Source organism: Cydia splendana, chromosome 26 (genome assembly GCF_910591565.1).
Source record: "Cydia splendana chromosome 26, ilCydSple1.2, whole genome shotgun sequence".
NCBI lineage: Eukaryota > Metazoa > Arthropoda > Insecta > Lepidoptera > Tortricidae > Cydia > Cydia splendana.
Genome location: NC_085985.1, coordinates 6,439,739 through 6,454,407, shown reverse-complemented (window position 1 = coordinate 6,454,407; position 14,669 = coordinate 6,439,739). Strand labels below are relative to the sequence as shown.

The window sequence follows — 14,669 nt, the reverse complement described above, 5'->3', positions numbered from 1 at the left end:
GCTGTCTTCAGGGCTGACAGGTGACGGCCAATTTCTGAAAGGGATCACGCCAGGTCACCAGGCTTACTGGAACCTGGCGCGATCACTGAGGAAGGCCACAGTGCAGTGACCATGCCCCCGCTTGTTTTCCCTGGATCTGGTACTCCTTTCTGGATTCTGACAAAGCAGAATGTCTGGCTAGCAGCCTGGAGGCCCAATGCTCCCCCAGCCTGCAACCAGCTGATCAGGCACATATTGATTTCATTGATAATGAAGTTGATAAACTCTCTAATCAGTCAATCTCTCATCCACCTCTCGATCAAGTAACTGGAAGCGAAGTCAAGACACTAATTAAGAATCTAAAAAAACAGGAAATCGCCGGGAAACGACACCATCCCTAACCGAGTTTATAAACTACTACCTGAAGCCATAATCACCTTTCTAACTTTAGTTTTTAATGCAGCCTTATCTAACTGCCACTTTCCGGAGGCATGGAAATCCGCTAATGTTATAGGAATCCATAAGCCCGGAAAGCCAGCCAACAACCCCACTAGCTATCGTCCCATCAGCCTATTGAGCACTATGGGCAAACTATATGAGCGCATAGTGCTTAATAGACTTACTGAACAAATAAATAAAGAAAATCTCATTATTGACGAGCAGTTCGGCTTTAGAGCTGGACACTCTTGCCCGCAACAGGTACATAGAATTGTGGAACATTCGCTCTACTGGCTCACAACATTTAGACACTATCCCTACGGCTGCTATATTTCTAGACGTGGCGAAAGCGTTTGACAAGGTTTGGCACAACGGCTTGTTATACAAGCTGTACACCACTGGAGTGCCGAACCAGATAGTCCATATCATCAGGGACTATCTTAACTGTCGAACCTTTCGCTACAGAGTGGAGGGCACGCTCTCCAACGCCCACCCAGTCAGGGCGGGTGTTCCGCAAGGCTCAGTCCTTGCTCCCACCTTATTCACGCTAGTTATCAATGACATCCCTAAGGTCCCCGGTGTAAATTATGCTCTGTTTGCGGATGACACAGCAGTTTATGCTACGTCGCCGCACCCTTCTAGGTTGTCCAAGATCCTCCCGTCTGCCATCAATGCCCTCGGGGATTGGTGTCGACGCTGGAGGGTCGAGGTCAATCCGGAAAAGAGCCAGGGCATTATTTTCACCAGGCGTGCTAATTATCAGGCGCTAACATCTGCCCATGGGAACATATAGCTGCATGACACTCCCATACCCTGGGTATCTGTAGCAAGATACCTCGGGGTATAGCTAGATAGAAGGCTTAACTTTTTCCACCACATAAGAAAAGTCAAAAATAGAGCTGCTTTTTTCGCCAGCAGAATGCACGTACTCATCGGAAAATATAGTACGATGTCCACTCAAAATTACTGACACTATATAAAACCTGTATAAGGCCAGTATTTAGCTATGCTTGTACTGCCTTTGCACATGCTTCTAATAAAAATATTAAGTTACTGCAGACACTTCAGAATAAACTGCTGCGGCGTCATGGTATGTCAGTAACTTAGATCTCCACAGAGATCTTAAAATACCAACAGTACGACGCTTCATTAAACTTCTTTCTAAGAGGTTTCATGAAAGCGTCGACAATCATGCTAACCGCCTCATCAAAAAAATCGGTAACTACAAGCCCAATCCGTTAGCCAATAGATTTAAGAGACGACCCAAAAAATTATTAGTAGAGAGTGACGATGACATCACCAAAGCCCAGGAGGTAGAGGATCAAATAATCACAGAACTCAGGAGTAAAAGGCGTAGTGCTGGCAGGGTGGGGGTTGGGGGCCCCTCGGCTGCTACGGCAGCAGAGGCAGCCCAACTTCCCCCCTCCCTCTCATCACCACAGCCATTACCAACCAAAACCCTACTTTCCTTTTAACGTTTTTGTAAATCGCTTCGCCTTAAGGGCGTTAGCTCACAATCCGATATTAAGCATAAGAGCCCTGCGCGGCTCAGCTTAAAAAATCCATATAAAAAAAACAATGTACGACAGAGCCGATAACTCTCACCACGAACACCTTAATCAAATAGCCTACTATTTCACCAGACCCCCAGATGCACGCCACAAGCCCCTGCCCCCAGAACTAGCACCAAAAGAAAACTTAAAATAAGTAGTCACCACTATCAAACCCAACTCCCCACAGTAGACGATTTCCTACGTAAAGCCACCCGTCACTACTTTGACAACGCCCACCACCACCCCAACCCCTTAGTCCAACAAGCAGACAACTACACAACCCACCCGAAACCCGACCCACCAAAGGTTGCCCCACGTCCCGAACCCGGTCTCCCTTAACAGACGGTATCGAGACTGAGGACGCGCTCAGCCCCGCCTCCCTCAAACCAACCGTCAAACACCAGTAACGACAGAACTGAATAGCAGGAGACAACCTAAACGCAGGGCGGTTCGCCGCCCAAAAGACGCACTAAATGATACGACTGACTACATGACACTGACAATAGAAAAATGGACAAGACGTAACAAACCACACGATAATCGACATCCACAATCGGCCTCGTCGCCGTCGGCGGGGCCGACCACCGCGAAACACAGCTACACTACACGCCGACACGTCACTACTCGGTGCACCCGCACTGAGTAGTTGACAACTCACTACACTACACACTTTCAAGACAGCTAGGTTAATAGACTCACCCCTATATTGCCTCGCAGCGCCCGCGCGCTGTGAGTGCTTGCGCCTATCACATTCATCGGCATTTCGGGAGGCCCAGAAAAGGAGTCCTACCACTCGCAGCCAAGACCTCCAGCCAAATTCGTAAGAATGCTGTAGAGTACAGAACAAAAAAAAGTAGTCAATATATCAACTCAGATCAAGGCTAGTAAATGGTTAAGGTTATTTAATTTTAAGATTTGTTGTACTAACTATGCTATTATTAAATAAATAATTGAATTGAAATTGAATTTATTTCTGCGAAAGACAAAGTTATAATGACCTATCAGTAAAATCACAATTTAAGTGTGTAGAAATGATCAACCGTTTAGATTTTATTTATTTTTACGCTTAATTTGTTTCTTACTAGTGTGAACCCGTTTGTGCTGCCTCAAGCTCTCCTTAGTCCCATAACTTTTAGGACAAAGTTCACAAGAATAAGTTCCTTTGAAATGGGTTAGTAAGTGAGTGCTCAAATTAAATTTATCAGCAAACCGCTTTCGGCAAACGTTACATGCGTATGGCTTCTCACCCGTGTGTGATAGCTTATGTTTCTTTAGATGGTGACTATGGATAAAGCATTTATTGCATATATCGCAGGAAAAAGCTCTCTCTTTCATATGTTTACTATGTTGAAATAAGTCATGCCTTTTGTAAGACGACCGACAAGTAAATTTTTTTCCACAATTATTGCACGCATAGGGCTTTACGCCCATGTGTGCATGAATGTGATCTCTCATATCATTTTTACTAAAGAATTGCTTTTGACAAATATCGCAAGTGTATGGCTTGTACCCAGTATGAGACCGTAAGTGAGAAGCAATAGAGTATTTTGATACAAACCGCTTTCCACATACTTCACAACAATAATTCTTTTCCCGTTTAGTATGTATGACTTTATGTTTTTCCAAATGCGAAATAGTAGGAAACATTTTCGAGCAAGAATCGCATTTGAATATTTTTTTCCTGTGTAATTTTATCATATGTGATGTCATACTCCATTTTGATGGAAAAATCTTTTCACATACGTCGCAGTCCCACGTATTTCCTTCACATATTTCAGAGTTAGGTTCAGTGTGATTTAGCATATGGCAGGCCATAGAACGTCTGGTGGTTATCACCATCTTACAGATCTGGCAGGTGTATGGCCCCGTTGCAAAAATATTTGTATAATCATTATTCAGCTTGGGTTTGCTTTCGAACTTGACTTTGCTACGCAGAGGGTAGATCGTGTCATTTTCTTTCTCAGATCGCTGTGCGTTGCTCGTCTCCTTTTCTTTGCGGACTCCGGAGGTCTTTTTTTTCCTTTTATGTGGTTTCCTTCTGGATTTAGAGTGTGATTGGCCCGCAAGTGTCGTGAGATGCGTTTCTTGGCACGCCTGGCTCGCGTCGTCATGACTAAAATGCTCAAAGCTGGCGGAATAAGTCGTCCCCACCATTTCTTCGCTTGGCACAGACGGCTCGGGCTGACTGGGAACCATGGCATCTTCGACTGTGTCTAAATTGGAAATTAAATTAACTATTAGTTTGCCATACAATCTAAATCAATCATTTATTTCCTACTGTAAGTACTTATACTGTAAGTTATCAGCGCGTAACGATGGTTAGATGTTAACGCACACGCTGATCTTGTTATTAAGATAATGTTAGTATCGGCGTAGATAAAGAATACCTATATATGTATAAGCATGAATTTATAGGAAATAAACGCATTAAGTCCACCATTTGTACTTATTATTTTATGTGCAATAAAGTATAAATAAGTAAATCAGTCTCAAGTTAACCTTTCAAACGAGACTTTCCCTCCTCCAGCCGCTGCCCATAAACTAGCATTTTTGGATTATATCGGCATACTTGACATTTAAATAAATCTAAAAAATACAAATAAGGCCAACAGTGTAAAATAAAACTAATTTGCCACAGACTTAAAGGCCGGAAGTAGACGCACGCGACCCCCGGTGCGGGCAGCAGCATCGTCGCATGCGCCCATAAATAAATGGAAATTAGACATGTTCTCGTGATTTATTTCTATCGAACCATTGAACCTTTTTAGGTTTTGGTTGGAGTCTAATCTTATCTAAAAGATATCTTTTAACAACATCTTAAGAAACGACTTACATAACTTGCTCAATTTAATATATTGTTCTAATTTTTATAAATTACTTCTCGAGGGGGCATGGTGGTGGCGTCCTTGTAGCAGTATCTACTAAATTTGCTTCTGAGCATAAACAACATTGGAAGTCATCAATAGAAGATCTGTGGGTTGCAGTTAACCATAATGGTATGAAGCTCAATCTTTGTGTGGCATATTTGCCATCTTACGTCCCTCCTGATCTGTTTGAATGTTTTCTGAAAATCTGTGAGAGGAACGTGATCGCTTCTCATAATAATTCTACGACAATAGGGTTAGGTGACTTTAATTTACCGAATATAACATGGCAGAATGGCTCCTTTGATATCACTAATGTTCATTTAACAAATGATCCCTAGTGTTTGGCATTAAGAGCAAAATTTGTATTTAGCTTAATAATTACTATTCCATGATAATTTTGTGTACAATTATAATCGTAATGTAAGTAATGTATAAGTTGCTTATGTGAGAAATATGTTACAATGTTGTTTGCCTGCATTATGTTATTGTACCTATTAAAATAAAATATCATTTAAATTATAACAACAGACCACTGCACTAAGTGCTAAAAAAATAATAATTTTCCTTATCCTATTTGTCGTGTATAGCTAGCTTATAATCATGTATGTTTAGTTTTAAGCGTTCTTAAATGTTAATCTACTTTTGTGTGTGTTTATTTTATTATTAATTATTGTACTAACTTTTGTCTATTTTTATAATTTTACTCTGTGTTTATGTGCCTAATTTTAAGTCTAAATTGTTCCCCAATAAATTATATTCCCTTATCCCATAAAACATGTAATGGAATAAGCTTATTGGTTGAATAAAACAATTACTGACTCTCCACGTAACACCCACGCCTTCAGTAGGCGTGGCCTGAGAGCCTACGGTGGGGAGCGCGCCTATATATACGCGCCCACCCTGGGTGCTCACTCTCTCACTCATCTCAAGCAACAGAGGCACCAGCCTCCCAACACTCTCCAAGTTTTCTTTTAAACCTACAAATGTGTTATTATTGGTGCCCTATTGATATACCGAAAAAAAAATACCCCGATTTTTGTTTCGCCGACAACGATTCGCAGACGGGTTGTTTGGCAGAGTAACGATTCGCCGAATCTCGTTACGTATAATAGTCGTTTTCGAGAGTAGTCAATAAGGGGTCATCCATTAATTACGTCACACGAATTTCTAGGTTTTTTTACCCCTCCCCCCTCCTTGTCACACTTGGTCACATTTGGCAAACCCCCCCCCCCCCCCCCTGGTGTGACGTCACATTTCTTCAACGAAATCGGCAAATATTTATTTAATATTTTAACAAAATATTTTTGACAAAAGAAATATTAGTAAGTAATTTTATAACCCAAAACTGATTAAGAAATAAAATTAGACGAATAAAAACGATTATCGTTTGAAAACCTTGTTATTTAAATGATAATTAGCGTATAAAATAATTTAAATACATTTTCGGTTACTGATGAAGTTAAAGTGACGTCACAAAGTTTATGACTCCCCCCTCCCCCTTGTCACAACATGTCACATTTTCTTGAGCCCCTCCCTCCCCCTAAACGTGTGATGTAATTAATGGATGGCCCCTAAGCAGAACATTGATACGCATATTTACTATTCGTAGAATAATCATTTAGTAACTGTCATAATTACCCGAGAAACCATTGGTCGAAACACAATAGGTCGAATGTTCATTTGGCATTAATATTGAATGTTCGTTTTTTTAGCATTAGAAAAAAGGTAAACAATCTTGACGTGTCTTTGAATTGAAAAACTCTTTTTAAAAATAAGTCATGGCAAATATGTAACATTCACAAATCTAATACGATCATTTATATTCTTCTGCTTTCATAAGTAATACTTAGTTACTGATTTTTAAAAAGCGTTTTTCAATTAAAGACATGTCAACGTCGCTTACCTTCTTTCTAATGCTAAAAAAAAAAGGAACTATAGCAGAACTTCTCTCTTATTTATGACTAGACTAGGATATGACTAACCTAACACTGATTTAAACTTTCACGATTATTAAACATTATCAAACTACACAACGGGACTTAATCGCGTATTTAAGTTTTAAGATTTACCTCCGACGTTTCGAGGCCGGCGTTGTCCCCGTGGTCTCGGAGAAGACTGGCTCAAGTTGACATCAACATCTTCTAGCCGCGCGAGTTTTTCGAACTACGCGCACTTGGTCTTGTTTATCAGTTTGAATGTACATTTACTAATGACTGGATCGAAAAACTCGCGCGGCTAGAAGATGTTGATGTCAACTTGAGCCAGTCTTCTCCGAGACCATGGGGACAACGCCGTCCTCGAAACGTCGGAGGTAAATCTTAAAACTTAAATACGCGATTAAGTCCCGTTGTGTAGTTTGATAATGACTAACCTTACACAACCACTTTTAGTTTGAGTCTGATAAACATGGTTTTAGATACATTTAATTATATACTTATTTTCACGTAGGTAGGTATACAAATGACCATACAATTAAAATCTACGTTGCATAGATACAATATACCTACCTATGCTTTTGTTCATATTTAGGTTAAAAATTTATTAAAACCCAAACCAGAAGCAATCACGGTATTCTATACCGGTACCTACTTACTAGTTTGTTTATGACACAAACTAACAACGGCAGCAGGATGTAAGTATGTGATTCTTAGGTAGTCAACGACTTATATGTAAAATGTGAAACGTAATTCGACTAAACATTGCTTAAACGAAACGATTACTCTGCCAAATGGAAATCGTCCAATAATAGTTCAGCGAATTTACACAGAAGCAAACTGAACGGTATGTGAACCAAGAGTCTACGTAACGTTAGTTGACCAAAAGTTATATTTACAAATAAATAACTCTGCGAAACGATGTTCGGCGAATCGTTGTCGGCGGATCGATAATCTGCTAAAAGTTTTTCGGAGAATCATTAGGTACCCGAATGGGTGCCCTATTGATATTCCGAAAAAAAATACGCCGATTTTTGTTTCGCCGACAACGATTCGCAGACGGGTTGTTTGGCAGAGTAACGATTCGCCGAATCTCGTTACGCATAATAGTCGTTTGCGAGAGTAGTCAATAAGCAGAACATTGATACGCATATTTACTATTCGTAGAATAATCATTTAGTAACTGTCATAATTACCCGAGAAACCATTGGTCGAAACACAATAAGTCGAATGTTTATTTGGCATTAATATTGAATGTTCGTTTTTAAGACATGTCAACGTCGCTTACCTTCTTTCTAATGAGAAAAAAAACGAACTATAGCAGAACTTCTCTCTTATTTATGACTAGACTAGGATATGACTAACCTACACAACAAATTTTAGTTTGAATCTGATAAACATGGTTTTAGATACATTTAATTATACAGTGTGGAAAGATAAGTCGGGCCCTGGAGGGAAACTACCTTAAATCCTTAAGCTGGCTCATTTTACTTAAAGGAGACATTCCTTTATTTTTTAAAAGAAACAAAACTGCATTTAAAGATTTTCTAAAACTCGCTTGCCTCGCCCGGGACTCGAACCGACAAAAAATTCCAAATAATAAACACTCGCAATTTTATTCTAGTAGTCGATACAGTTAATGTTAATTGATAATATTTCTCCAAGAAACATTAGGTCTTACACTCGTCTGTCGTACAAAATATCCATAAAATCTAATATTTAGTACTCAAGATTTTTTTTAGACAAGCCAAATTGAAGAATAAAAGAAAAATCTTTGAATGCAGTTTTGTTTCTTTTTAATAATAAAGGAATGTCTCCTTTAAGTAAAATGAGCCAACTTAAGGATTTAAGGTAGTTTCCCTCCAGAACCCGACTTATCTTTCCACACTGTATACTTATTTTCACGTAGGTAGGTATATAAATGACCATAAAATTAAAATCTACATTGCATAGATACAATATACCTACCTATGCTTTAGTTCATATTTAGGTTAAAAATTGATTAAAACCCAAAGGCAAAGGCGAAACGTAACGTAAAATGTGAAACGTTATTCGACAAAACATTGCTTAAATGAAACGATTACTCTGCCAAATGGAAATCGTCCAATAATAGTTCTGCGAATTTACACAGAAGCAAACTGAACGGTATGTGAACCAAGAGTCTACGTAACGTTAGTTGACCAGAAGTTACATTGACAAATAAATGACTCTGCGAAACGATGTTCGGCGAATCGTTGTCGGCGAATCGATGATCTGCTAAAAGTTTATCGGAGAATCATTAGGTACCCCTACGAATGATTTGTGATTTTTTGGCATACTACATATATCCGTCACGGGTGCGGTTTTTTTTTAAATCAATGATTGTTTCTATGGAAAAAGCACAAAAACCAAAGTGAACATTTTAAGATTTTTTTGATTGATATGGGTTTTGCTTAGTGTGTTTATGCTAAGTTATAAGTTTCAGACGATTTGAGTTGAAAATAGTTATGATTTTTTTTCAAAAAAAATGTATGGAGCCGGAACAAAAAATCAAAATATCTCAAGAACCGCAACAAATACGGTAATATCCTCGCAGATGGTTATTCTAAGAATTATTTGAGATTTTTTGGCATACTACATATATCCGTCACGGGTGCGGTTTTTTTTTAAATGATTAATTGGTTTTATGGAAAAAACACAAAAACCAACGTCATCATATTAAGATTTTTTTGATTGAAATAGGTTTTGCCCAGTATGTTTATGCTAAGTTATAAGTTTCAGACGATTTGAGTCAAAAATAGTAGTTATGATTTTTTTTTTAAATGTATGGAGCAGGAACAAAAAATCAAAATATCTCAAGAACCGCAACGAATACGATAATATCCTCGCAGACGGGAATACTACGAATTATTTGTGATTTTTTGACACCCTATACATTTCCGTGACGGGTGCAGTTTTTTTTTAAATCATTAATCGTAATCGTTAATAACCGTATTTGTTGCGGTTCTTGAGATATTTAGATTTTTTGTCCCGGCTCCATAATTTTTTTTTTTAAATAATCATAACTCTACCAGTTTCAACTCAAAACATCTGAAACTTATAACTTAGCATAAACATACTGGGCAAAACCCATTTCAATCAAAAAAACCTTAAAATGTTGACTTTGGTTTTTCTGTTTTTCTATAGAAACAATTAATTATTTAAAAAATAACCGCACCCGTCACGGAAATGTGTTTTTAATTACCTTATTATTGTTTAGTTAATAATCCTACCAAAAATTTCAACTTTTTGTAGTGTAATATTTGATAATATGAAGTTTGTAAATTGAGGTTTCTTTAGCATGCTATTTGTAACCTTACTGAAACGATAAGTTTATACTTACTTAAAAAAAGCGAATTATAATCACTCATATTATCCGGCGTCTCCCACTTGGGTGGCTCATCTAAAACAATGATCAGAAAATCGAAATAAGCACAACTATTTACAAAATTCTCAGTACATACATAGAAAACACTACATCAGCCGCAGCCTTGGTATGCGACACAGTGTGGATGTGCATCTACAAACCTCAAATACCTATGAAAATATGAAGCCACTATCGGCGTTGCGCGAAGTTGGTGATGGAGGAAATACCACGCCACGGCAACGCACGACTTGGTGAAAATATAAACTCTAATGAGACCACAGAACAGAGATGTTGCGAATATTCGCATCCGCATTCGCGGAACAACCACATTATTTTCAACATCCGCATCTGCATCCGCATTCGCATAAAATCGATGCGGAGCTTATGCGGATGCGGATGTCGAACAAGTCGGTATAGGAACGTCTTAGCGGCGGTGTAAATGCTAGGTAATTTCATCATTACCTATTACGAAATCGTCTAGATCCAGAAAAGTCGGCCAAGTTACTGTTTATTAAATATAACGCACCTATATTCTTATTCAAATACTAAACGTTTCGTTTTTTTTAAATAAAAATTACTAGAAATGTAATATTTTACGTTTTTTAAGTACCTAATCTTGACATCCGCATCCGCGGATGTGAGCCTTTAAGCATCCGCATCCGCGGATGTCAAAAAATCTGCATCCGCAACATCCCTGCCACAGAATAAATAATAGTACTACCTACCGTATAGAAAGGACATTTCCTACAAAACCGAAGTATGACAGCAATTTAGGGCCGAATGATGTTGCCCCTTTCCCATGCCGCCATGCGGCGCCACAGTCATGCACGTAGCGAGTAAGCACTTTCACACTGTGTTGCTACTAATAATATAATATAATAAAGCCATTTATTCCAAATGATATAAATTACAATTGAATATATTTTTTAATTATAATATATCCCTCAGTTCGGTGTGCCGTAAGGCATAGGCCTCCTCCAACTGTCTCCATTGGGCTCTGTCTCTTCCTGCTACTACAAAACACTAATATCTACAGACATTGAGCGTGCCGACTCGTGCCATGACAGACAAAATTATACTTTTATATATACAGTGTATATCTTCTAGTCAGTGCCGCACAGATGCTGATAGACAACCCTATAATAATAAAATTCACGGCACGTTTCTGGCACGCTCAATGTCTGTACATATAAACCAACCTTAAATAATAAAATATGGTGCTGGCAAGGCACATTTACCGAGACCCTCTGGTGGCGCAAGAAATAACAAATATTTTGTTACATTCCGCCCAAGTTATTCGTATTTGAGGCGTGAGGCTGAGGCCCCTCGGATGGCGAGGCCGTAGGCAGTCGCCCACGCCTAGCGCCACCTCCTAATAGCTTGTGTTCTAAAAGACACTTACATAATATCAGTCCGTCAGCATCACTGATGTCATTGTCTTCTATTGACTCCAATTTTATATCTGGTTCTTCATCTGGAATTAAAATGCACAGTAAGCATATACTAGTACCTGGAATAAGGTCAGCTTGTGTCTTGTTTACTACAAACATGGTTAAAAAAAATAAGAGAAAAAATATAGCAGCAGGTCTGACCTTTATCTGACAGGTTATCCCTTCTCCATAAATATACTCTGCCTGCAGCTAATGCAAAATTTCCCTCAGTTTAAAAAACATTGATATTAGTCACAAATGTTTATTGGCTAAAATTAAATTTCATATGTTGTACGGCTTTAGAATCTTTGATGTTGTCAATCTGTGCACAGTACAGTTAAGTCAATGGACAATATATGTGGGGTAATTTTTGAGCTCTAGTCAGACTTCTACAAGTAGTTATTCTAGTTTGTTACCAAGATGTATTTACCTTTAATCTCCAGTAGAGAATCAATACACTCTTGCAGCTCGGCCTGGCTGCGCTGCACTTGCTTTTTGAAGTCACTAGCATCTATCAGCCGGTCTACACACACCAAGCAGATGCCTCTCTCATTGTTGCCCAATATTACCTGAAATTTATATTATAAAGTAGTATTCTAGCTTCAGTTTCTCATATATTGAATACGCAATCACTTATATAAATTACCTACAACTTATTTCAGATTTCACCAAAGTCCAAACTGAAAATGTTATCTGAAGATATTCATTGCAAAAGATTTAAAAACTATGGTTTCAGATGATACTGCAATCAAAAGTAAGTATATTATTTTAGTGTGTTACTTAGAGTTCCATTATTTTTATTGCAACAATATCTAGTTAATTCCGCCAGTGTTCAATATTGCTGGTCTAAAAATATTAAAGATGTAAATAACCATACTAACATGTAAATTGAAGCAGTCCGCGAGCATATCCGAGTATATCTCTGTATCTCCGCGGCGACTGTATGGCGTAGTCATACCCCTGTCCGGCGGCCGCAGCAAGCAGCAGTAACACAATCTATTAGTTTCCATTGTATGCCTGGAAAAATAATATGGTTAAACTTAGAAAATAATAAGTTGTTTGACTAATCCTTATAATAACTGGTATTCAGTTGAAGGAGAGAATTACAGTATTTGGCGATAATATTGCAAGTAATGTAACAATAACAAAATCAGCAGACGAACCGCAATAAAAGCGAACTTGAAGTGAAGTGAAACATCAGCTCATAATAATATACTTTTTTGAAGTGAAAACTTCTTTAGAGGCGCTGAGCACTTTTTGAGGTGGGGAAAAAATGATAAACTCGATTCAGCGTAACGCCACAGATTAATAAATAGTTACTACGTAACAGATACTTCATTCCCAAACAAAAGCGAAAATACCTACGCTATAATAGCCTACAAAACCTTAATAATAATACCTGCTGCTCAGGACAAGAAGAAATGTACCATAAGTACGCGCACAAAGAATCGAGACTGTGTTGCCCGCCGTGCGAGTCACGTGCCAACGCGTCATCGTAAGAATGCGCTAGGGTTGTAGGTATGATGATTATTGTAATAAAACAAATGTCGCGAATCAACCATATTTTTTATTAGTCAATCAAATATGTTTTAGTTTTATATAATGATTTATAATTTTTTCCCTTCTCGGAATTCTCTGTTATTAAATTTTATAGTTGAAAATATCCTAAATCGCGTAAATAATTTTAATAAATACTCAGGAGCAAAGCAACGGAAAATCAACGGTTTTTAAAAGTTGTAATACGGTGCTACCAGGCCGATTTATTATTACGTCGTCAAAATTATTTAAAAATACTTTTTCTAACCCTTCAATATAATTATTAAACGTTTCAGGTGGGACCTTTAGCCCGCCATAAAAAGATGAATCTTTATTATAGGCTTTTTTCCTTTGTTTTTTTACTTTTACACCCATTTACTGCACAATAATTACGTGGTTTCGGCATTTCGAAGCGTAAGCGCGGGAAACGTGCGGTGCGAGCGCTCAGGCGGGCGTTCGGCGGCCCTCTGTCGGTTGTATCGTCGACGATACGCCGAGCGGTAGGCATATAGCGCGTGGCCTTGAGCGTGTGAAGGAGGCCTGGTAACGCGAAACGTAACGCTGACGTCATGTGTCACGGACTTAGAGGATATAACCAACGGAGACGCCATGTCTAAAATTGTCGGTACAAAATAGTCTGCCGTTTTTTGCGGGGGAGGGGCACATCAAATGTATAGGTAGGTACGTCATGTCAGATAAACGTCAGTCCATACATATGGTTGACAAGTTGTTGACCATTGGCCGCCTATTTTCGACAGAGGGGAACGCCTGTTAATGGCGGCTCCATTGTTAATTACTCCGAGGTCACGGACAATGTTATTCACCAAAGAACTTTAGTCATAACGTATCATAATCAGGTCAATTATTTAAAACTGGACTTTTATGTTAAGCAATAAAGCTCAATGTTCTAATCTTGTACGGGCTGAAATACGAGGATCTCACAGTTACATTCTAACTTTATATCACTCCAATATAATTCAATAATTCAATAAAGTCTCATCTTGATGAAATCGCTAATAAAAGTGAACTCTAGTACTGGTGAATAAAACTCAAAATATCATGACCAAATATATTTAGATGCGAGGTCTGCAAGGTAACTTTATAATTTCTATTCGAATTTTAAACAATTAACGCTACAAATTTAAGCTCACTGGCCAGCAATTTCGGAACTAAAGTTTTTCAATAGAAAGGAGGATGGGTCAATTATTCATAGTGCTGCAGACATTTTGGACTAGTCATTGAGTTTTCACTTCTGTCGGCACTACCGGAGTGCAACCCGTTGTTTTTTTTATGGCATTTACTATAGTAGCCAGTGTCATGTCGATGTGTTAAAATGAAAAGGAGAACCGGTATAGTTGAATTATCGAGAAGATGGAATTGCATTTGTAGTGGTTGTATGCTGATAGTACAAGAAAATAGAAAATTCAAATATAGAATGCCTGTAAACAAACAATACTACTACATATGCAATTCCACGCTCTCGATGATTCAACTATAATTTAGAATGAGAAAACAAAACATAAAATATACTTCAATCAATCTTTGGG

The 14,669-nt window shown here is 38.3% G+C and overlaps 1 protein-coding gene across 1 annotated transcript; it reads right to left on the bottom strand.

The window, feature by feature from the left end:
• Nucleotides 1-2,987: 2,987 nt before the first annotated feature.
• Nucleotides 2,988-12,596, bottom strand: LOC134803069 (zinc finger protein 37 homolog). The gene is made up of 5 exons (XM_063775776.1): nucleotides 12,468-12,596; nucleotides 12,017-12,155; nucleotides 11,559-11,630; nucleotides 10,133-10,192; nucleotides 2,988-4,183 (listed from the first exon to the last, which is right to left on the bottom strand). Exons 1-5 carry the CDS (start codon nucleotides 12,594-12,596, stop codon nucleotides 3,021-3,023), a joined length of 1,563 nt encoding a protein of 520 aa, XP_063631846.1. The 3' UTR covers nucleotides 2,988-3,020.
• Nucleotides 12,597-14,669: the final 2,073 nt, after the last annotated feature.

Excerpts from the sequence above, each read along its gene's own strand:
- LOC134803069 (XM_063775776.1), bottom strand. The coding sequence starts at position 12,596 with ATGGAAACTAATAGATTGTGTTACTGCTGCTTGCTGCGGCCGCCGGAC. Across the intron at positions 12,156-12,467 it reads CGGACTGCTTCAATTTACAT|GTAATATTGGGCAACAATGA; the intron begins GTTAGTATGGTT and ends TATAAATTTCAG. Across the intron at positions 11,631-12,016 it reads TTCTCTACTGGAGATTAAAG|ATGAAGAACCAGATATAAAA; the intron begins GTAAATACATCT and ends TTTTAATTCCAG.